This window comes from Erigeron canadensis, chromosome 3 (assembly GCF_010389155.1).
Source record: "Erigeron canadensis isolate Cc75 chromosome 3, C_canadensis_v1, whole genome shotgun sequence".
Classification (NCBI taxonomy): domain Eukaryota; kingdom Viridiplantae; phylum Streptophyta; class Magnoliopsida; order Asterales; family Asteraceae; genus Erigeron; species Erigeron canadensis.
Window position 1 is genome coordinate 34,347,100 of NC_057763.1, and position 23,089 is coordinate 34,370,188.

Sequence of the window (23,089 nt, forward strand, 5' to 3'; positions counted from 1 at the left end):
ACGTGAATGTAGGGCCAAAGAAAAAACGGTTGAACAAGAAAGAGTGGGAAAACAAAACAAATGCAATTCAATGACAAACAAGCACATAACGCATTTTTCTCCATATGTTCTTATCGTGCATGTTTCTATAGATACAAAATCCAGAATCTTTTTCTATATATATTCATCAACATCAACACAAAAATATAATATGATAAAATGGATAAAACATCTACGGATCACATTTGGTGCTTCTTTTCTTTGGCTTGTTTGTTTGATTTACTTCACCCAGGTCTCTTTTTCACTTCCATATTATCAATTTATTCTATTATGTCATGTTGTCAATGCATTGATTTGGGGTTTTTTTTATCTATGTATTATGTTGTTTATTATTATTCAAAATAGGAAACAACACATTATTGCGTGAAATGTTAATCTCTTTGAAATAGAGTCAATATTTGGATTACATTCAAATGTTAACAAGTCAAACAAGTTAAATATCTAATGTGGGTTTCTATGATTCATTGCATCAGGGTTTTAGAGCTTTCGTGTGGACAGCAGTTTCGTACCAGTTGAAAGACAGATTGAAGCTATCACCCTCTATTTCCCAATTTGTAACATCCACGTCATTTTTTCCATGGAGCATAAAACCAGTATATGGGTATTGGTTAATTATTTTCTTATGATGGCACTTTAGGACATTTAATGACAACATTGAGTTGAAACAAACCATTGCATATCTTTGGGTGCAGAATCATATCGGATTGTATCCCTGTCAATGGAAAGAAAAGGATTCCTTATTTAGTCATTGCGACACTTCTCTCGCTCCTTTCATGGGTGATTCTTGGCTTTCAGGAATCCATGAGAAATTCCAAACGTCCATTCATGATCTTTTTGTTATTGCAAAATCTGGGCTCTGCAATGGCGGATGTTGTAATTGATGCAATGATTGCAGAGGCTGCTAGGAATGAAAAGTATGTTTTTTCTACCAATTCTTTTATTTTCACTATACTGATTGTATTTTGAGGTCTATGGAATTGATTATAACCTTCATAATTCATGTAAACTCTGTGATATTTCAATAAGAAGACGGTAGATGATGTAAATAATTCCTATTTCACTTATTTGGAATACTGAGACAATATGTGTTCAAGATTACAAAATCGTAGTGTAGTCGTATATGAACAGTAGAGGTGGCGATATTGACCCATATGTAAAGGAAAAGGCTAATTGCGGGTATGTATCTATGAATTGTCAAATGGGTAAAATAAAAAAAATGCGGGTCGACGGGGTCAAATGACAGCTAGAGGTTTTAATGCATAAAACCCCTTATCATATTTGATACACTACTTTATTAATAAGTTAAGTTTATCTGAAAGTGTTTACGATCAACCCAACCCTGAAAAGTTATTCATTATTTACTCGAGCAGGTCATGACCCATTACCTTCCTCGCCTGACCCACCCATTTTACACCTCTGATAAACACTAATAATTATAAACGCTAAGGCCATAATTTACACATTTGTTTTATCTATGCTGGTTAATTAGAACTTTATAATCTTCTTCATTTCTGTTGAAACTTTCATCAGGGCTAAATATGCTGGTGACCTGCAGTCAATATCATGGATGGCTATGGCTCTTGGGGGAATCTGTGGGAGTTTATTTGGAGGATATGCACTTAATAACTTTCAAATGGGCGATATATTTTTGCTTTTCTCCTTCTTACCAGCTATACAACTATTTTCATGTGGTTTTGTGACGGAAAGCCCTGTTGGCAGTTCACAATTGCCTGAATTTTCTACTTCTAATGACTCTGATATAGATACTAAAACTGTATCAGATGAAGATAAAGTTTCAACCGAATCGCCTAAATCTGGTACTTTGATGAGAAAAAGAAGCCATAAACTTAGCAAGAAGACCATATCAGACATAAGTAAATATCAGATGTCTGAAAAAGCTGAATCTTTGCCTTCACAATGGTTTCAATCCTTGAAAATGGCTGGTTATTCTTTGTTCATAGCTTTTAAACGCCCAATTATCTTGAGGTACAACATTATAAACTTTTTTTGTACTTTTGTTTCTTTTATATATTCATTGCTTGATAAACTTAGTATTGTGACTATACGCTCAGATAATGAGCTTGACAACGGAAATCCAAACTACCCCATTTAGCTCCTTGTTTCTGGCGATAATGTACAGAGTGATCCATAAAATGAAGTTTCTTGAGACAATGTACAGTCTGATCCATAAAATGAAATGCTAAATGAACAAAATACAGTCTAACTTTGTATTATTATTATTATCATCTTAACTCTCTATTGATAAGTGTAGTTATTTAGGTTGTTCTTATTTCTGATTCAGATTATGGGGGAAACCAGACCAATGGCTTGGTTTTTCCTTGCGCAGGTGATTATTCCAAACCTTTCAACAGTTATGTTCTACTACCAAACAGAAGTTCTTAATTTAGAAGCTTCATTTCTGGGCACAGCACGGGTTATTGGGTGGATGGGTCTCATGCTTGGAACTTATATTTACAACCGATACTTAAAGAAGATGAAGTTACGAAAGATTCTCATGTAAGTTTAAAATGAAAAGCTAGAGGTGGTAATTCGACACGTCTATGAATAGGTCTATGTGTGGCCTTTTTAACTTCAGTAGCTTAAATGGGCTGAAGTAAAATATTTCTGCAAAGAGAATGGGTCAAATGAGCCGAATATCATTTTCAAAAAATTAGATTATTACTGAAATAGTATGATTTTATAGTTACATTTGATGTACCAATACATGTTATACAGTATTAAGTGGAAATTTATGATAAAAGGTGTTTCGGGTCAATCCAAACTGACCAAACCAATTTGACATGTACCAAATTTTTTTCTTTTCAAGCCATTCCCCAACCCATTGCTTCACCCTTATTTCACCTCTATGCTCTATGAAAACTAATACTAATAGTAGATTTTTCCCTTGTAAATCTTGCAAATTGATCCTAATCTGGAATATGATTGTAGGTTTGCTCATGTTACTCTGTCACTATTGACACTTCTAGATCTAGTATTGGTTTCTAGACTTAATGTTCCATTTGGCGTATCGGATGAAGTAATGGTGTTATTTGGGTCGGCTCTCTCAGATGCAGTTCATCAATTCAAGTATGTGCTGTGTTTTTGTTATCTCATTTGTTAAGCATAATTTTGCTAGTGATGCGTGTATTGACACATATGCATACTGTTTGGCGTAATAACACATAGTAGCTAAAAATGAAACATTTCAAATCAGTTGAACGTCGTCCAAAGTGTACTTGCAATGTACATAATCTCGATCAACTTATTGAAAGGAACTATTGTGTTGAACTGCAATTTCTGTGATAATATTCGAATCCCTTATCTTTTTATAATTTAGAATTTTTGGAGGAAGGTGTTTCTGGTCAGCCCAACCCTTTCTGACAACTCATAGCAAAAAATAAATTACCAGTCATCTCCTGCCCAACTCATATTACTAATGTCAACTTAATAGTTATCATATAGTCATACTCATTCAATTGCCAAGATCTCAACATTCTCTTATTAAGTTATTATAATTGCTTGGTAAAATTTATACTGGACAACAATTTTTAACTTAAAGGATAACTCATTTACTATCCAAAGTCAAAATGGAGTCATTGTACAGTGTTCATTGTTGAGTGCAGGTTCATGCCTTTCCTGATCTTATCGGGACAACTCTGCCCACCTGGAATAGAAGGGACTTTATTTGCGCTTTTTATGTCCATAAATAATTTTGGGTCTACAATGAGTTCATTCGTCGGTGCTGGTTTGGCTTCAGTTCTAAACATTTCTTCTGGTTCTTTTGAGAATCTTGGTTTTGGGATTGGCATTCAAGTGATCTGCACATGTATACCAGCTGGATTTCTGTTTTTGATACCAAAGGATGCTACAGGGATATCGACATGATCCATACTGACATAAACATATACAGTAGTTTAGATGACTATATTAAGTACTCAGATTAAGAACACAAACATTGTGAAATGCTAAACTTTAATCTTAATTGATGATAGATGAAACCATTGGACTTTTGTTCTCGACTGTTTTAGTCTTGTCATCGTCTAACATTGTTGGCTGTTGATGGTTGCTGTATAGGAACAAAGGTATCTCAAAAAACAAAACGTTGCATGACAATTACAGGTCATTTATGTGAAAAATAGTCAATTCGTGTCATATTTCATCATGTAAAGATCACCATAGGCTTGGGTTTGGAGTGAGAATGAGAATGTGTTTATAAACCTACCACTCTACCAGGGTGGTGGATTTAGAATGGATGATGCTGATACGTCCACCACCAATCCATGCTTTAGAACTCCATATGTACAACATTATAAAACACAAATCGGTGGTGTATCGATGTAAGTGATAGTGCATGTATCATCATCGGTTTAGATTATGTCTATCTTAATGGGTTTGATACCCAAATTGCAATTATGAAGCCATTAGCCAAACACTTTCAATAGAATGAAAATCATTCTTTCATTCCCTTATGTGTAAACACACCTTAGAAAAAATATGAGCTAAATACTTGAATGGATTTAGAGTTCCCATCCCATGATCCAATGTTTACACTCTATGTTAACCCAAAGGATAATTATCCTAATAATAATATTTGTATTCATACTGTACTTAACAATTAGTTACAAATAATATTTTGGACACATCACCATCCTCTTCCCCATTGTTACACCACGCCTACTAGAAATTCTATATACTATCCAAAATCCTATAAAATCCTACACGTTCATCTCTTACGGGACTTGAACTCACAAGTCACAACCAATTATAATGATTAGTCAGTCTTCAAATGCTTTCAAAATATAGTTACCCAACTTTCATATTTATTAGTGTATATACACTGAGTATTACTTTTTCTATATAATAACTTATATAGATGTCATGTGAACAACATTATCCATCAATAACAATATTTCAAAACAATTACACGTGAATACATGATATAAATAGAACGAGTTAAATCATTCCAAAAACACATAACCTTACATTACCATACTAAAAAAAGTGTTATTGAATTATGATGCTTGTTTTTGTTTTCTCTTTAGTGGTTTATTTCGGTTTCTTACTTTCTTTCACGTTCGTGATAAAGTTTTTGTTTTGTTTTCCTTTTGGTATTTTCGTTTTTCCATTTATCTGGACTACTTTGTTTTTTCACGGGCGGGACAGATTGAACTTTTTCCTCGTTAAGCCCAATTATATTTCGGGCCAAAACCCAAATTTCTTCACCACTCTTTCTCACATATCTATCAGACCAAAACCCTATATCCATTTCCATTTCCACCTGCAAAATCACATCACCAAAAATGACGATCTACATGAAAAAGTTATTCCAGAAATCAAACTCAAGTTTTCTACTTTCAAGTGGCAAAGCAATCACAGCCCAAGTTTCTCGATTCAAAGACAACAACATGTTCATTGTCGACGCCGGAATCGGAACCCCAAAACTAACAACCCATGAAGAAATCCGGTCAATTCCGGCCAACCCATCAATCACAACCTTCGAAAACAAAGTGGGGTTTGTTGAATCAACAGGTAGTGAGACTTTAATCAAGACCCAGATGTTAGAACGCATGTTTGTTGATCTTGTTGCAGGTGAGCCTGCAATGAAGGAACGGGCCACGGCCCGGTTCAACGATATCGTTGCCGGGTCAGTTGATTCGGTTTCTGGGGAACCTGCTGTTATGATGCCAAGAAGGTTTTTGCAGAAACAAGTTTGGAGTGAATTGGGGAGAATGTGGAATGGGCATAAGAAAGTTAGAGGCTTTTTGTTGGAAAAAGTTAGAGGTGGGTATGCTGTTGCAGTTGCAGGGTATATTGGGTTTCTTCCGTTTCGTTCGTTGATTGGACGACGAAAGTTGAGTGATGACAAGTATTTGATTGAGAGTTTCAATTCGAAACGAAACAAGTTTACTCTTTTTTGATTGCATTGCATTGGCAGTGTGTTGAAAGAACAAGGATTGATCAGCATTTGGTTGAGAGTATTGACTCGAAATGATGTAGTTTGGTTATCTTTTTGAATAATGGTTATGGTTATATATTGTTTTACTAATGATGTTTTGTACACTGATGACTATATTAGATATTTGTTACATTGTTTGTTGCTGATTAGTTTTGAATCTTTAATGACATGATAGTTCGAGAAATTAGTTGTTTTTGATAATGCAAGTTTTTTAGAATGATTACGAAACCTTTGTGTGACACCTATAGTTCCTCGAGTAGAAATCCTAGCTGATGTATCTTGAAGTAGTAGTTTCTTGGTTTTATGACTGAGGTTTTATGTGCTTGGAGTGGAATATAGGTTTTAGGTGAGTTCATTTGCAGCTCTTTTATGGATATGCATCTCTGTATCCGTATAGAAATTTACATATCCTGTTAGAAATGATGAAACAGTTTAGTTACTAGTTGGTTGCTAGATAAACAATGGTGATATGAAGTTTGAGAAATATTGAAATTTCAAAGTACATGTTTGCAGATTCATTGTTTAATCACCAGTATGAAAAATAGAACAATCTTGGAAATGTTGGTCAAGAGTAGATACCAAATAACCATTGCAACTTCTTAAAGTTGCAAACTTTAAGGGATATGTCAAAAAGCATGGTATGATATGCCGATATTCTTAATCATATGAGCTGTGTGTTGTAATATCTATTGAAAGGTTAGACTTTAACGAGCTGGTTAATGCTTACGTAGTAAAACTAGCATCCCTGTTCTTAGTAATGAATCACTAGATCTGCCACTTGTTTCTAGTATTGGAATTTTATGTTATGGGCATTTCACGATTCTGAAGCTATATCCTGAAATATGTTCGTGTGTGTTCATTTGAAGTTTTCGTTGGTATTTTGGGTGATTGGTTCTTGCTTGAATGCTGTGTCCATGGTTTGGAATCGGCTAAGGTTGTAACTTACATCAGCACTTTTGCGGGTGTCTTTTTTCTCATCATCACAATGTTTGATATTGTTATTTGAATCATCTCTTTATCTCTTGGAAGAATGAAGATGAGGCGGAGTAATTTTATGCAAGTCTGTTTTCCCATAAGAATATTCAATGGTGAAGTTTCTCAGTTAAATCATGGAATCTGTTGGTTTTTAGTATTGGTGTGTTTTGCAGCCATGTATTATCTTGGTACTTGCAGGTTTGTCAAGTTCCTTTGGTCACAATTTCGTTTAATGTTTGTTGTAATTGACCAATAAATAAAGGGAAAAGCCAATATGTTGTTAGCAAATATGGAAGTGGAACTTTAATATGTAGAATGATCAATAACTTCCAATGTTCTGAGTTTACAACAAATTCAGCATAGATAGTAGGAAGAAATCAAGACAGTGTTTTGACTTTGCAATAAAAAAACGGGGTTAACTTTCTATTTCATTCATTTCTTGTTGGGAAACGGGATTCTCACCGAGGAATAGCAACAAGACCAACAATACATAGATCAGGAATTTGTTTATTGTACATTGAATATTCTCAGATAATTAAGCACATGAAATTACATGATTCGCCTTTTACTTTTTTCTTTTCTACATCTGACCTTTCTGCATTCAGAGGAGGATGGCTCTCAACAAGTCAGAACATGAAGAAGAAAAAATCATAGAGTCTCAGATGCCACAAAGGAAGAGACGGATGAGACACAGGGGAACCAATAGCGCCGTTTCCCATCACTGTGGCCATCATCAATCATTGCAAGGCCCTCCTGCAGAGACATAAATAAACTTCCATGAGACTCCAAATGAGAATAATCTGTTTGGTGGATTTGAAATAGTTGTGAAAAATGGGTGGGTTGGGCAATGGGTGTGAATGTGTAATTTAATTTTGAAAATTTTCAATACTGGTCAAAATATGTTGGACTGGATTAATACACCAACCTTTTTTGCTCCAAGAATTTTAGATACAACATGTCTCACTATTATATATAATTGAATATAAACATATTAATGCCATGTTTTTGTATAAACAGAGGTTATAAGCAGCAGTGATACACAAAGGAGTATATTTGACCCGTTTCATTTGGTAGTAAGCTATTAAAAAGTTCCCATTGTATATAAAAGGTCAATCAATACATTTTTAAGTAAATGGGTCAAACTACTGATCTACCACCCACCCAGAATGAATACTACGTAAACAAGGTGTTCTAAGCTAGGAATGGCCTATGAACATGAAGGTAAAAATGCTTACATCTAATAAAGTTTCAAGGGCATCAGTTGCACGGCCAGTGGACCATGAAAGGCGTCTCTCTACTTCTTCGACTGTCACAAAACCTTGAGCCTGAAAAGTAGGAAGTCATACACCTTGTCAGAAATTATGTAGCTGACTGTGAAAAGTTGGTAGTCATCCTCGGAAGCTTATGAAAATTTAAAAAATTCAAATGTTTGCTTTAGTGACACATGAAAGTAGGGAATACAAGGAAGATAGATAGCACTTCGACTGATAAAGCTAACCTGGGACAACTCTAAAATTTCATTATGATCTTTTTTTAATTCAGTTGGAACAGAACGGACAAGCTTTCTTTTCCCAACAGTAATCACTTCAAAACCACTCCCTAACACCTGAATAATTGTGCAGATGTTAGTACAGAGTATACGATGCAAAGTTAGGATTGCAACAACTATAAGTTGCAAAAAACAAATATCCTGAAGTGCAATCAGAGGTGGCAACTTTGACCCAATTATGCGTGTTACGAATTATCTCAAGCAAGTAAAATATAAAAAAAAGGTAGCACGTCAAGCGCATCAAGCAGTTCTAAAGTAGCTCAAACTTTCTCTTTTTATGCATATAACATCCAAATTTTTTTTATTGAAACAAATACTGAAATGACGCATGAAACACGAACTTAAAAAATATTTCACAAGAGATATTTTGGGTCACCAGGCCTCTAGCAGCAATATCACTAAGTATAAAAGATCTATTAGATATCCCAGTCGACTATGAGTAACCTCTAATCAATGTACATAGTTAGAAGCAGCTTTTGCTTCATAATCATAGATCATGAACACAACAATTATACATTTGGCATTTGGAAAATAAGATGACAAGCTGCATACTCAAGTGAATCCTTTTTTACCACCGGATGAAGTTAATGGAATACTATACTAATTCATTTATTAAGCACAGACACGGTACCTTTAATTTACTGATTGCACGCAAGCAGTCATCTTCAGACACCGCCTCACGAGCGCCCTTCCTTCTTTGACTTAGGATCTTGCAGAGTTCCTCCAAATTGATCAAACCCCCGTTATGAGGTCTGGTGGCCAAGCAGATATCAACAATTTGCACCCCTGAAACACTATATAGCTTTAAATGTTTCTACATGGTAGAATACTTTAGAAGAGACTATGACAAGTTTAAATAGTGATTGAAATTGAAAATTTCATCTTATGCTCATTTTTAACATTCTTCAAAAAAAATGTACACCTTCAATGGTCTTTATTTCAGCAAAAAATAAGTATATAAGCACTTGTTTTGGCCTATCCAAAAACTATAAACAATGCATAAGCTACCAAGAACTTTAAAAACACAATGCTAAATAGGACATCCGCATTCAGTTACACCAAAAGAGAGTTACAAATGCTGTTTAACAAGTCCACCAATATTAATAATGCTGCATAAAACTTTCTAAAGTGAAGGCACTAACATCAATGGGTAAAAGTAAACACCTACCAAGTTCATAATAAAAATCACCAATCCCTAAAAGCTCAGCCCAAAAACCTTTATTCGATGCTAGTGGGTCTACTCCTACCTTTGCACACATCTCATGAAACTGTGATCTGAATGCAGGATTCTTGCGAATATCATTCTGCAATTACCATAACAAGAGCTTGTACAATCAGCAGAAATCCAAAAAATTGCTATCACTATTGTACGAGGCCTACTTCCAGATGGTCTTATACTCTTATGAGTCTAATAAATGTCCAATTCTTGGTTTATAAGTATCTAATGACGCGACTTGGCAACTTATATGGCTGTCACGTTAGTAAAGAATGGAGATACATCAACATTAGCACATTACTATTTTATGCATCAAACTTCCAAACCCTCTATTTCTGTCTAATGAATTTCAAATTCTCACTATTATTATACATCCGATGACTTCTTTATCAAATAACCATAAAATTTTTCTACTAACATGCCAATCATATAAGCTGCCATATCATCACTTTACAAGAGGTCACCAGACACATACAATAACAAGAACTTAAAATTTCGACACACACACAATATCAACACGTTGATATAAGTTGGATGCATTTCGATACATTAAAACCATCGAAATCTAAAATGCCACAACTCACGTGCATAAGAACATTTTAAAGTACGGTTATATATACACTAACAGCGCATGATAAGTTGGATACAGTCAACTACATCGAAATCATTTTAAAGTACGTTGATATAAGTTGGATGCATTTCTCTTTTTATACACTAACCGCACGATAAGTAGGGTTATATATACACTAGCAACGTAAAAATCATCATCAAAACTCGGAAAGTGAAGTTAGTTAATACCTTGTGTTTACGAGCAAAGTCTTCTAACTGAGACCGAAAAGTGGAAAGCTGTTCTTTCATAAGATCTGTTCTTAGCTTTGCTACATTTTCACCTAATAATCTATATTGATCCTGTTTTCCATTCAATTCAATTCAATTCAATTTAATTAACAAACACCAATAATAAATATATCAATTAAATGTTATATATAACTATGAATTTTATATAACAAATGAAAACAATTAGTGGAAATGAGGATAGGAAAACCAACCCTAGCTGCGGCGGCAGTCTGTAAACCACCGATTCCCGGTCTGCGTCGCATTGTTTTTTTTTTTTTTTTTTGAAGTAAACAGTTAATTTATTAATTTGCGAATTTAGGTGGATTTTACGGTGAAATTTTTGGTAATCTGAGAAGATGTTAGCCGGAATCGTTGACCGGAGCTCAGGAGTGACAGATAGAAAAAAGAGGTGGATGGGGTAATCCTCGTTTTAATACGATTACTTTGAACAGTTCTTTGCTAAGTGGAATTAAACTATTTATAAAATAATACATAAATCACTAATATCAAATCAGAGTGGCGCAGCGGAAGCGTGGTGGGCCCATAACCCACAGGTCACAGGATCGAAACCTGTCTCTGATAATTTAGAGTGGCTTCTGCGAACTTTTTGCTTCTCTTTGTTTGAAATAGAAATAAGTTATAAAGCAATTAAACCTGACAACTGGTGAACTTTTGTCAACTAAATATCTATAAATCTCTGTTGAACATTGTTGTAAGTTTTCATCTTTACAAAATATTGATTACCAACCATCTTTATTTTTATATATACTAAAAGACAACTGATCTAATAATTTATTAATCAATCAAAACTCTCGATTTTATCAAATTAAACATTGATGATGTCATAATTCTAATTACAATAATTTTAATTTACAATTCACGAATATATCTATAATCCCTTATAAAGCAAACTAGCTTTAAGTCATTAAGAGCCTGATAAGTCTAAAATGTCTCTCACTTTAATACATCTTTCTATACCCACTTCTACAGTTGGACTAAACTACCTCCGAATCTATCTCATTTTTAAAACAAAATTCCGTCGCAACGTGTTGGTATTATGCTCATTTACGAATGGATATGTATACAAAATACAATTGATCAATAGTTATCTAATTAATGAATCTTTAAAATAAGCTTCTAATATCCATTCACGAATATATGGTTTCCGAAGGAATATGTATACAAAATACAATTGAGCAATAGTTATCCAAATGAAGTTTTTAAATAAGCTTGTAATATTTATTATCCGTATTAGATACAAATTCAGATCTCATTTATATTATGATGATTATGATTATTATGTTATTAGTTTAGGATTCTAATAAATAAATCAAACTATATAAACAACGTTAATTTTATTCTAATTTTATTATTTGTATAAGTGTGTTGTTAGTTTAGGATTAGAATATAAATTTTATTTATGCGACAAAGATGTGAAGACAAAAAACACTATAACGAATATCGTCTACAAAGAAGTGTTGCAAAAAATGAAGAAAAATATATGCTTCTAATGTTCAAACTATTGCATGACTTTATTTTTAATTACATTTTTAACATCTTCCAACATTATTTTTTGACCATTTTACTTTTATTTAATAAGATTTTTTAACTTGCATATAATTTTACTTTGATAAGGTCTGCCTACATCTTAACCCCCCCCATACACCGTCGAGGTATCGGGGCTCAAAAACCCGCGGAAGGCGGCACTGAGCAGTTACTTACTTACTTTCTAAATATTTATAACAAAGTAAACCCGTGTATTTGATATAGATCTAAAATCTAGTATAACATTATAATCAAACCAAATCTATTACAAGCTATTATCTAGATAATAAATAAACATAAATGAAATCTTTTGTAATTGATTTAAAGATAATGTCAACCTCTATCTTCATTTTTTTTTCTTTCTTTTTATCATCTCAACCACCAACCTCCATTCACAACCAGTGCTTGCCGAACACCGTTGTAATGCTTTAATCTTTGTTAATCTGATACTTTTGATCCATGTTTAATTTAAGAACCACAAAAGCCATTCAAAACAATCTGTTATCACTCATTGCAATCGATGTAAATGGTGTAAATTAGAATTTAGAATGATATTTGTACAATGCAACAACAGTGGTAGACTGATAGTAGCGTAGGTAATTGTTTAATTGATATAAACGGTATAAATTAATAGGGATATAAAAGGTATATCAAGTGGAAGTGATTAAAATGATTAATAAATGTTATGTTATAAACAATATTCCAAGAATGTATAGCATATGCCAAATTCTCACTTGCGGATAAAACCTTCCAACAAGTAACCTATTACCAAATTAATAACATTGAGCTTATAACATGTCGATAGTTTCATGATTGATGCTTAACAAATTTGTTTATTTAACAACAACAAAACAATGATGTTTTAACCAGGGTATATTTACCAAAAAAAAATCAACAAAACAATGATGTCGCAATGACAACGACATATATTTGTGATGCTTCCGTGTACTCAGCGACTACCAAAGTAAGTTGGAGGCCTTCTTATTTTGGCTTTTTTTCTTATTTTGCTTACAACTTACAAGGCTACGAAATGCACCAAACTTATTGAATACTTTCACCTTTGCCCCTTTGTTAATCAACACTTTTTGGGTAGTAGTCCAAAACTAGAAGCGAGCTCTTTTGCTGATTTTTTTCCCCCCGAGAGTGTGATGTACTTAATTAGACTATTTGTGAAGATTTTTCAGACTACCCTGAAATATCTACCAATTAGTGGCAATTACCACCAGTAAAATTTTAAAATTGAAAACTTTTATAGGGAACAAGTTAAACTATCATGACAAATTGACAACAAACTAAAACCTCAAGGGGGTTTATAGTCTAAAGTGATAAACCCAAACCTTATTAAGTAAACAACAAAAACATGTTTTTTTTTCACAAAATCTGATATATAAAACCAACAAGGTTGGACCAAAACCAATGCTTCTCTAAATCAACCGTTTGTTTCATCTACAATCCATCTTCCTCTTCTCTTTTATTAAAATGGCAGCACCCCTGTTCTCATTTATCCTAAAGCCCCACCTCAAAATCACAATTATCTTGATATGTATATGTATCTATAGTCCAAAGATACAAGCTTTTAAAGCACCTATGTATCCACAAGACATACTCCCACTTTTGCCCAGACAAATTTCTTGGCCTATTCTTAATTCACTTAGAGGTGCTGCTGATCTCCTTCCTAGTTTTGTGGGTGCCGCTTCGATAGCGAATAATTCGGGTTTGAGTTGGAAAGGTTCTTGCTTTTATGAGAATACTGCTTGGTTAGAACTTCATAATAAAAGTGGTAGTCAATTTGGTGGTGGTACTCTTCATATTCAGGTTCATTTTATAATTAATTTGTATACTTTCTATTTTGTTTTATAAACTTGTTGCTATATTTGGTTGATGATTTGCTATTGATTATTTCTATTTTTGGATAAATTGGTTTATCTTAGTTTATTGAGAAAACTACATAGAAAGTATGCATGTTTTGTTGTTGTATATAAACGGATAAACGAATGAGGTTTTTCTATTGAGGTTAACCGCGAAAGGTTAGTCTTTGATTTAGATGTATGCGGCCTAACTTGGGTATCCCCATGGATGTTTTATGAACTTTTCAATGACCACGCCCTACCTAGTGAGGTTTGAGCATAAGACCTCTTGTGGGGACACATGACGTCTAACCACTCGGCCACCTCGGTGGTGGTTCCCTTGCTATCGTATGTATTGTACATAAAAGTTACCTTAATGTAACAAACTTTCAATTATTTGTTATTTCATGTATGTGGTGACGGCTTCATAGAGAATTAGGTATACATATCAATGTTTCGCTGACATAGGATGTCACAACTTAAAAATTGGCACCATGCCACCAGATTAGAAGTTATATGAGGTTAGATACATATATCATATAGTAAATTTGAAAGTCTAATACATACAATAGTAATACAGGTATATAGTTGGATACATTTCTATGCAGTTTTCCCCAATTTGTTTGACATTTGGGTAGGATTCTTGGATTTTATGTAGAAATAAGTGGTTGTGCTGGCTGATTTTAATAAAAGATATAAGAGTGTGCAAAGGTAACTGGGATTAGGATTTAGTTATGTTCTATGGTGAGGAAAATATTCCTGATTGGATATTAGTTGATTGCCTCTTTCGTGGACTTAGTTACATTAACCATACAAAACACAAATTACTTGCGAAACTTTGGTTTCAAGTAATTTGAATTGAACTACACATGCATATAAACTCACCTAAATCCATAAGAAAGTTTTGTCCTTGGGTTATCTAGGGTCAATGTGTCGCATGGCACAAGTCTTGTATATTATGCGGTGTTGTAGACTGCCAAATACTTTATGGAAGAAACAGATATCTTAAAAACTGACCAAGCATAATTAGGGGTTCTTTGGGCATGCATTTTAACTGATAACTGCGACTTAAAGTGTCAGTAGTCAAGTCTGAGTGTTCGGGTAAAAGTGATAATGATTCTGATTATATAGGGTCAAAGTAATCAGATATGTAAAATCACTTAAGGAGCTGTAGGAAAAATTATATTATTGAGATAAATGTAAATATAACTAATTTCTTGCTTTAGTTGGTTGATTATCTTATTCTCATTACGTGTTGGCCTATCTTTTAGATCGATTTTACTTCCTTTTAGGTAAGCAAGGCACATAGCTATACATGTATGGATATTTATGTATTTGCTACTCCATATCGTGTAACATGGGACTATTATTTTCTATCGCGTTCACATACTCTCGAGTTTGATGAGTGGGAATCGAAAGCCGAGTATGAATATGTAAGTTGATAGATTTTCTTACTTTTGATATTTTTTAGAATATGATTTGGTGTTAAGCTAAGCAGAGGTGTCAATATTGACCCATTTACTTATAAATGGGTTGTTTCAGGTTGTGTTTCTATCTTTAACAGGTTACACCTGTAAAGGTTAAAAGAAAATTTACAAACAGAAACAGGTCAGATGGGTTAACCAAAAGTCACCCTAAGTGTACTTTTAACTTTTAAGTATAAATACCTTATACATCATTGATTCAAAATGTTGAATTGTTAATAGAAATAATATTTTCTTTGTAATTAAATAATAAACTAAAAGTTTAATTAAGCAATGTCTTGGGTCGACCTGATTCAACCAGTACCAAAAAGTGCCCATTGTGACCCAAACCTGATATGACCTTGTTACCTGAGTACCTGACCCACCGAATCGATTCATTTTGCCATCTTTAGGCTCTAGACCTTTAGTGATAACTATTATCTTTTATTATTGTAAGGTAAAACGTAAGGGCATCGCTATTTTCCTTATGGAAGCAGGGATGATAGGGACCCTACAAGCATTATGGGAGGTCTTCCCCCTGTTCACAAATACTGGATGGGGTGAGAGTTCTAATATTGCTTTTCTCAAGAAACATATGGGAGCTAACTTTGAAGCACGTAGCGGACCACTGGTTACAAACATTACTGAAGAGGATATACACTCGGGAGACTTTCTTGCAATATCAAAAATTCGTGGTCGATGGGGCGGGTTCGAGAGCCTTGAGAAATGGGTATCCGGGGCATATGCAGGTCATTCGGCTGTTTGCTTGAGGGATCCAGAAGGGAAATTGTGGGTTGGGGAATCTGGACATGAAGATGAAGAGGTAAAATCTTAATATATGCCTAATAAATGTGCAGTTTAGACGTTTAGAAGATATCAGTTGTCTTTTATCTTCAATGGATTAACAAAGTAAAACGTAAAAGCTTAGCTAAATCGAAAGCTGCTCAAGTTGATGCGTATTTAAATGCTTACAACCTTCTAAATTGCTTTTTCAGTAATATATGATTAATATTTTAAACTATAGCATTTTTGTAAGCGTCTATAATGGGAGGTGACACTTACACATCAGATGTTGATATCTACACAACCTGGGAAGTGTACAATTCGATAATGGAAGGAAAATGTTGGTGGGCCAATTAAACCTGATTCAACTTAACTCATTACCACCCTCACTTGACCCACCAATTGTAGCCATCAGAAACTTTTATGTAGTAGAGGGGCAATTTTGACCCAGCAATTTCTAAATCTGTTGATTTGGGCCGTGTTTTTTATCTTCTGCGGGTTAACTCAGAAAGCTAAGTTATAGGTGAACGAGTTGAAAATAGATAAAGAATTTGTACATACAACCTCCAAACTTATTACAAAGATTTAGATAACTATTATTATGTTGAGTAATGATGTTATTGTAACCATAATCAACACATTAACCTTGTAATCTTATATAATAAAGAATGGATATATAGTGGTTATTGGTCAACCCATTTTGGCCTGACCTCTGACCTCAAGCGTACACTGTTTTGGCCCGTTACACAAAATAGCCATCTTCCCATCTCTATCATGTAGCTTATATACATCACCATTCAGCGATCTCTATTTTGATGGTAGGGTCAAGATATTATCGTTTTGATGCCATGGGATGAATGGTGGAACTTTGAGCTGACTGAAGATGATGCTGATCCGCATATTGCGTTACTTCCTTTGCATCATGAACTTCGGTCTAAATTCAATGAAACTGCTGCGTGGGAGTATGCACAAAGCATGATAGGGTTGCCATATGGTTATCATAATTTGATATTTAGCTGGATAGACACTGTCAGTGATAATTATCCACCACCTTTGGATGCTAATCTGGTACTGCATTACCTTAAACTTGAACTTCTTATTGAATACATCATTCTTCTAAATATCAAGTGTTAAAGCAATTCTTGACCATGTTTCAGGTTGCTTCTGTTATGACTGTGTGGAACCAACTGCAGCCTGCATATGCAAGTAACATGTGGAATGAGGCGTTGAATAAGCGGCTTGGTACCAAGGTCCATTCTACATTTTCTTGAATTTGTCTGATCTACTCTTTCCTGTTATACTATGGATCCAGAGGTGGCAAATTGGATGAGTTGGATAGTGAGTCAAAATGATATGGGATCATAATATTTTGGCACCGGTCGGGTCAATTGAGGTTGACCCAAGTCCCAAATACTTGTCTCCATTTTTATATATAGTTAATAATATGGGAACTATGTTTACACATTAAAGAATAATCTATTTCTTTTTCGTAAAACAATTTAATAGGTTGTGACTTGTGAGCTTTTGAAAACAGTGTAGACAAATATGACCCAATTGACTCACTGAAATCTTTTTTTTATGGGCCAAGTATGTTTCTTAGTTACCTGTTTTAGACAGAGTATAACCCAAGTCAATTCGTTTTGGGACATTGAACCTTCACCCCTCTACTCGAATCTCCCATTTTCATCATTATATTGTGGTATATCTTGATGTTAGTACTTAGTATAACTTTTTTCGCAGGGGCTTGAACTTCCTGATATTTTAGTTGAAGCAGAGAAACGTGGTTCATCTTTCGCTGAATTGCTGACTATACCCGAACAGGATGACTGGGTATATGCTGATGGAAAATCAACTTCTTGTGTGGCTTTCGTCCTTGAAATGTACAAGGAGGCAGGACTCTTTGGAGATCTTGCAAATAAAATTCAAGTAACTGAGTTCACGGTTAGTCAATTGCTATTGGATTCGTTTACACAAAAGATTGGGTATTTTTTCCTGATTACATTTGAATGTATTCATTTAGTATATAATCAGGTCAGATTAAAATTAACTAAATGGGAACTTGACAAAAGACGTGAGGTGTTCCCCTTATTGTTAATGACTACTCAAGTCAGTTCTAACCCATTAGGCACTCGTCTCAAGAGTCAAGACCGCCTGACTTGAGGCATACATTCAGTATATTATCAGGTCAGATTAAAAATTAACTAAATGGGAACTTGACAAAAGACGTGAGCTGTTCTCCTTATTGTTAATGACTACTCAAGTCAGTTCTAACCCATTAGGCACTCGTCTCACGAGTCAAGACCACCTGACTTGAGGCATGCTTTAGGCAAATAAAGGAGAAAGGAAATGGCCTTGCCCTTTTGGACTTGTGGACTTATATTACTAGGTTTTTAGTGGATATTGATAGGCAATAAACCTCTGAAAATGTTTTTGCCGGTTAATCCACCCATCGTGCCACCTCTATCTTATGTATATGTATATTTTAGAATTTCAAGCATATGCATGTCATCCATCTTGACCTTTCAAGCTATGCAGATAAAGGATGCTTACTCTCTGAACTTCTATGAAGATGATTTGAGTCGCCTGCCAAAATGGTGTAATGGAGACACAGTTGAACTTCCATTCTGTCAAATCAAAGGGAAGTATCGAATGGAACTACCTGGATATAACACTATTGAACCATATGCTCATATGACTGAAAGATGCCCGTCACTGCCACCGGATTATTTAAGGCCAGAGTACTGCTGAAACTACAGATGTGTTCTCCAGTGGTAGAAATTGTAGGATTGTAATTTACTTGTCCTTTATCTTATTAATTAGTAGTGAAGGATGAATTCTACTTGCATTCATGAGACATTATCATCATGTTGCTTGTAAGGTGGAGTACAATAGACCTAAGTAACTACACGGATGGTTGTATGTATATAATTACGTCAAAACAGGTAGTAGGTTGTTCATTGTAAATTTGTTATTACACCGCCCAAGAGATGTGTACGCTTATAATGAATTCTATGTCTCGTGGTCAATCTTTTTATATGTTTCAAGTTTATGATCCTACTAATAAGATGTGTATATTGCAATTGTATCAAAGACGAAAAAGAAGAGTAATCGTATGTTGAATTAAAACCAGGGAATAGGGAAAAGCGGGCAATCCTTTATACCTTAGTACTAGTACTTTATAATCGTACTAGTAAAATTGTGTATATTGCAATTGTTCTATAGACGAAAAAAAGAAAAAAGATAGTAATTGTATGACGAATTAGAACTTAGGAATAGTGAAAAGCTTTCTAATGGATAATATGCAAACCCAGAAGCACAACAATTTTCTTTTCATGAAAACATCATCACAACAACAGGTACACTTGTCTTCAGAATACATGCACTTTACACATACTACATGTGGAATCAAACTAATGCACTCCTCATTCAGTCTTGGTCGGAAAATGGTTGCCTCCAGTCGCAATCTTGTAAAGATAAAATGCTGTCATCACACCACTGCAACAGAAACAAAACATAACATGAATACTGATGATGGAAACCTGTGACTGCATTGCTGTGAATGCTGTGTACAATTAGAAAAGAAACTTGTGATTCTATAGCAACAAAAATAAGAACTGCAGAAGACAAATAAGTGCAATATATTATCATCAACGAAGTAACAAGAATGCTGCAGACCCCATTTGATCATATCAACAAAACTTAAGCTTTCAAACGCACCACCTAGATTTATCCATAAGAAAAAGAAAAAAACCATAACACGAACCTGATACCAGCAACAACACCAGCAGGCATAATCTTAGCAGTTTCAGCATATCTTTGTCCCATAACCCATGTGAGAGTAGCAGCAATAACTGATTTTAAGAATTAACCAAAAGCAACAGAGCACGTTAAAATGAATCTTTACAGAAAATAGACAGGAACACGATATTATAACGCTTTTTACAGCCAACACTAAACACAGAAATTCAAAAACAAAATTGTTAAAGACTGCAAAGATAAATTTGGCTCACGAAACCTAACTACATATTACCCCTTACAGCGTATAGCGTCGTTCAACTTCCTAGACCTATATAACAAGAGTAACTTACGTATATATCCTATATAATTAAACCAAATACCAACAATGAAGTATCCAAAAAGGGTCACCAAAATAGCCACATACTATAAGTGATCTAAGTGTCGCTAAGGGACCGATTTTATTTTACTAAATCTAGATACTAGAACGCAAACATGACATAACCAAAAAGATACTATTATAATTCAATATATTCACTTTAGATCTACCAAAATAAAAATTCCACTTTTCATCAAACGCCTTACATACACATATTTAACAGCATATACATACAAAAAGTATTATATTATAACTACATATACACAGATACATACCAGTTTCAAGAATCAGTCCAAACCATGAATTCTTCCTCTTATGAAAGGCATTAAGGGTGAGATAAGAAGCGAAAAATAAAGCCAATCCAGTGCCCACACCACCAGCCAACGACGTCGTACTGCCTTTTCTTACAAACCCAATTATCCCACCACACAACACTATCAACCCATATGGGATTGTAAAGCAAAAATCGTGCATTTTTTTTCTCTTTTAATTCGAAACAGGAATTTCAAGATTTTTAGTGATCAAGATCCAATATCTTTGATGGGTTTATTTAAAATTGATGGATTTGTTGAAAAAGTCTATAAAGTTTCAATCTTATTTTACTGGGTCAAATGGTCAATGTTTTTGGGTTTGTTTGGTGAATATAAATTTTTGGACGAAATTGCCCTTCCAATAGGACTAACGAGTGACGGCTAGTTATGAAGTTTTGTTTTTGTAGGATTTGAAATATTTTACGTAAATTAAATACTTAACCTTAATTAGGAGAAATATTAAATGTTGTTAATAGCATTAATTCTTCTCTCATAAACATCTCCTGTTTATCACATGTTAAATCAATAATCATCCCCCTGAATGTAAGGACAACAGGTCTAATTATTGTTCACAACATATTAGACATCCACTTAAATTAAAATTAAGAATTAACATCGATTTTTTAATTTTAATTTTTGATTTCAATATCAGATTTAAAATGCTTTTAATTTTATTAGTAAAATTGAAATTCACTTTTAGAGGATTATAATCTGTTTTTGTAGGCTAATATGAAAACTAATATTAGTATCATGAAAATTGATATAATTGTCGCATGGGTAGTGATAAATTTACACGGTTTATATATTACTTGTACTTTATAGTTTACAATCACATATAAAAAGTATATATTATTATGAATGTTAAATATTATGCTAGTTTTATCGCTCTTTTTATTACATACGAGCATGGTACCCGTGCAATGCGGCGGCGTTAGCGGGGACGGCGGTTTTGTGTTGTCGGTGATGGTATTATTGGTGGTGGTGGCGGTGTCAAATGGTGTAGAATTGTAGGTTGATGTAAAGGTGATAGTGAAAATATTTTAAAAGATAATGGTTGAAGTGTAAATTAATTCATTAAAAACATAAAATGTCCAAGGGCACTTTCAGTATTTCAAAGACAGAACTTTTTAAAAATAAAAATAGGCTTTTACTTTATTAAGTAGTAAAGATATATGTATTTTAGTTATTTGTATACTATCATAAAAAAAAACCTTAATATATATTAAAAAACAACTGATCCTAATTTCAATTGACTAATTACAGTTCTCAATTTTTAAAATTAATTAAATCATCACATGTCTAAACTAATTCACACTTTTTGATTTTTCATCACCAATTTATACTTTAACCCCAATCTAAAATAAGTAATTTACATTTTTTGGTTTCTCATCACCAATTTACACTTTAACCCAATTTAAAAATAATTGACTTATATTTTTTGGTTTTCCATCACCAATTTACACTTAAAAATAATTAGTTTACACTTTTTGATTTTACATCACCAATTTACACTTTTACCTAATTTAAAATATTAATTTATACTTTTCAGTTTTATTCGTAATATAAAAATATAACAAAATAGTGGACCAAGATATATGTAGAAACACACAAACACTAAAAAAAATGCAACACAAACACACCAACCAAATAATCATTAAAACTAATATTCTTTCGTATATGCAGTAACAATTGTCTACATTAATACAAAAAGGTACAAACTCTCAATATCTTATCTAATTGTAATCAAACTAATTGTAATGTTGTTCTTATTAGTAATTGTAATTTTTACATGTTAGCGTTTAAGTATTTCTTTTGTTCCATATACTAATTCTTATATTGATAATTTCGTAAAACCTGTGTATTTGACACGAGTCTAAAATCTAGTAATGTATGATAGATAAATTAAAATATATAATATTAATATTACTTTCTAGTTAATATTGGGTAGTTAATATAAAGTTAGTTATAGACTTATTAGGGATGGCAATGGGGCGGGGATTGTCAGGGATCTTAATCCCCATCCTCGTACCTGATTTTCACTTGTAATCCCCGTCCCCATCCCCATCGGGGAATTAAATTACATCCCCATATCCGTCCCTATCGGGTATCAGAGATACCTTTTTTGAATGAACATGAATTTATCTTGATCAAAAATATGTAGGAAAATGTGTATTTCAACATTTTCTTTCTATGTATAAACTAATGTATATGTTAAGTAAATGATTAATAAAGTATAACACATAAAAAGTATTTAATAAAAGCTCTAAACTTAAAAATGATTTTAGAATATAGATAAGGACTTAAAGTGTAACTAATAAATATATATAGGGATTAGTGCGCCGGAATGCAACAAACTATGCCCAAAAGGTTATAGTGTGCACAAACTAACGTTTTTTTCTATTGTGTGCATAAACTTAGTAAAAATGTTCAAATCATGCAATGTGTATACGTGGC

General features: G+C 33.6%; 5 protein-coding genes and 1 non-coding gene across 6 annotated transcripts; 4 read left to right on the top strand and 2 right to left on the bottom strand.

The window, feature by feature from the left end:
- Nucleotides 1-151: 151 nt before the first annotated feature.
- On the top strand, nt 152-4,053 carry LOC122594059 (probable folate-biopterin transporter 4). The gene is made up of 7 exons (XM_043766538.1): nt 152-271; nt 513-640; nt 732-953; nt 1,570-2,025; nt 2,359-2,556; nt 2,989-3,126; nt 3,663-4,053. Exons 1-7 carry the CDS (start codon nt 191-193, stop codon nt 3,922-3,924), a joined length of 1,485 nt encoding a protein of 494 aa, XP_043622473.1. The 5' UTR covers nt 152-190; the 3' UTR covers nt 3,925-4,053.
- Nucleotides 4,054-5,339: 1,286 nt separating this feature from the next.
- Nucleotides 5,340-5,957, top strand: LOC122591991 (ribosomal protein S1, mitochondrial-like). Its single transcript, XM_043764208.1, has one exon. It carries the CDS (start codon nt 5,340-5,342, stop codon nt 5,955-5,957), a length of 618 nt encoding a protein of 205 aa, XP_043620143.1.
- A 1,408-nt stretch (nt 5,958-7,365) lies between these two features.
- On the bottom strand, nt 7,366-10,961 carry LOC122592983 (vacuolar protein sorting-associated protein 22 homolog 1). Its single transcript, XM_043765314.1, has 7 exons — nt 10,785-10,961; nt 10,534-10,644; nt 9,688-9,823; nt 9,151-9,305; nt 8,469-8,576; nt 8,206-8,295; nt 7,366-7,723 (listed from the first exon to the last, which is right to left on the bottom strand). Exons 1-7 carry the CDS (start codon nt 10,833-10,835, stop codon nt 7,619-7,621), a joined length of 756 nt encoding a protein of 251 aa, XP_043621249.1. The 5' UTR covers nt 10,836-10,961; the 3' UTR covers nt 7,366-7,618.
- A 121-nt stretch (nt 10,962-11,082) lies between these two features.
- On the top strand, nt 11,083-11,154 carry TRNAM-CAU. Its single transcript has one exon. It is a non-coding gene; the product is annotated as a tRNA-Met (tRNA).
- Nucleotides 11,155-13,519: 2,365 nt separating this feature from the next.
- Nucleotides 13,520-19,236, top strand: LOC122592337. The gene is made up of 7 exons (XM_043764539.1): nt 13,520-13,932; nt 15,257-15,397; nt 15,885-16,250; nt 17,033-17,278; nt 17,368-17,460; nt 17,951-18,151; nt 18,746-19,236. The coding sequence occupies exons 1-7, from the start codon at nt 13,597-13,599 to the stop codon at nt 18,956-18,958; spliced, it is 1,596 nt and encodes a 531-aa protein (XP_043620474.1). The 5' UTR covers nt 13,520-13,596; the 3' UTR covers nt 18,959-19,236.
- A 247-nt stretch (nt 19,237-19,483) lies between these two features.
- LOC122592338 (protein FATTY ACID EXPORT 6-like) lies at nt 19,484-20,919 on the bottom strand. The gene is made up of 3 exons (XM_043764540.1): nt 20,600-20,919; nt 19,974-20,061; nt 19,484-19,705 (listed from the first exon to the last, which is right to left on the bottom strand). Exons 1-3 carry the CDS (start codon nt 20,796-20,798, stop codon nt 19,633-19,635), a joined length of 360 nt encoding a protein of 119 aa, XP_043620475.1. The 5' UTR covers nt 20,799-20,919; the 3' UTR covers nt 19,484-19,632.
- Between the last annotated feature and the right edge of the window lie 2,170 nt (nt 20,920-23,089).

Coding starts and splice junctions, on each gene's coding strand:
- LOC122594059 (XM_043766538.1), top strand. CDS start 191: ATGATAAAATGGATAAAACATCTACGGATCACATTTGGTGCTTCTTTT. Junction 2,026..2,358: donor AAACGCCCAATTATCTTGAG/GTACAACATTAT, acceptor GGGGGAAACCAG/ACCAATGGCTTGGTTTTTCC. Junction 2,557..2,988: donor AAGTTACGAAAGATTCTCAT/GTAAGTTTAAAA, acceptor ATATGATTGTAG/GTTTGCTCATGTTACTCTGT.
- LOC122591991 (XM_043764208.1), top strand. CDS start 5,340: ATGACGATCTACATGAAAAAGTTATTCCAGAAATCAAACTCAAGTTTT.
- LOC122592983 (XM_043765314.1), bottom strand. CDS start 10,835: ATGCGACGCAGACCGGGAATCGGTGGTTTACAGACTGCCGCCGCAGCT. Junction 9,824..10,533: donor ACTTTGCTCGTAAACACAAG/GTATTAACTAAC, acceptor TGGTAATTGCAG/AATGATATTCGCAAGAATCC. Junction 7,724..8,205: donor CCCTTGAAACTTTATTAGAT/GTAAGCATTTTT, acceptor ATGTCTCTGCAG/GAGGGCCTTGCAATGATTGA.
- LOC122592337 (XM_043764539.1), top strand. CDS start 13,597: ATGGCAGCACCCCTGTTCTCATTTATCCTAAAGCCCCACCTCAAAATC. Junction 15,398..15,884: donor CGAAAGCCGAGTATGAATAT/GTAAGTTGATAG, acceptor TATTATTGTAAG/GTAAAACGTAAGGGCATCGC. Junction 17,279..17,367: donor CACCTTTGGATGCTAATCTG/GTACTGCATTAC, acceptor ACCATGTTTCAG/GTTGCTTCTGTTATGACTGT.
- LOC122592338 (XM_043764540.1), bottom strand. CDS start 20,798: ATGCACGATTTTTGCTTTACAATCCCATATGGGTTGATAGTGTTGTGT. Junction 20,062..20,599: donor TGGACTGATTCTTGAAACTG/GTATGTATCTGT, acceptor TCTTAAAATCAG/TTATTGCTGCTACTCTCACA. Junction 19,706..19,973: donor GGTGTTGTTGCTGGTATCAG/GTTCGTGTTATG, acceptor TTTCTGTTGCAG/TGGTGTGATGACAGCATTTT.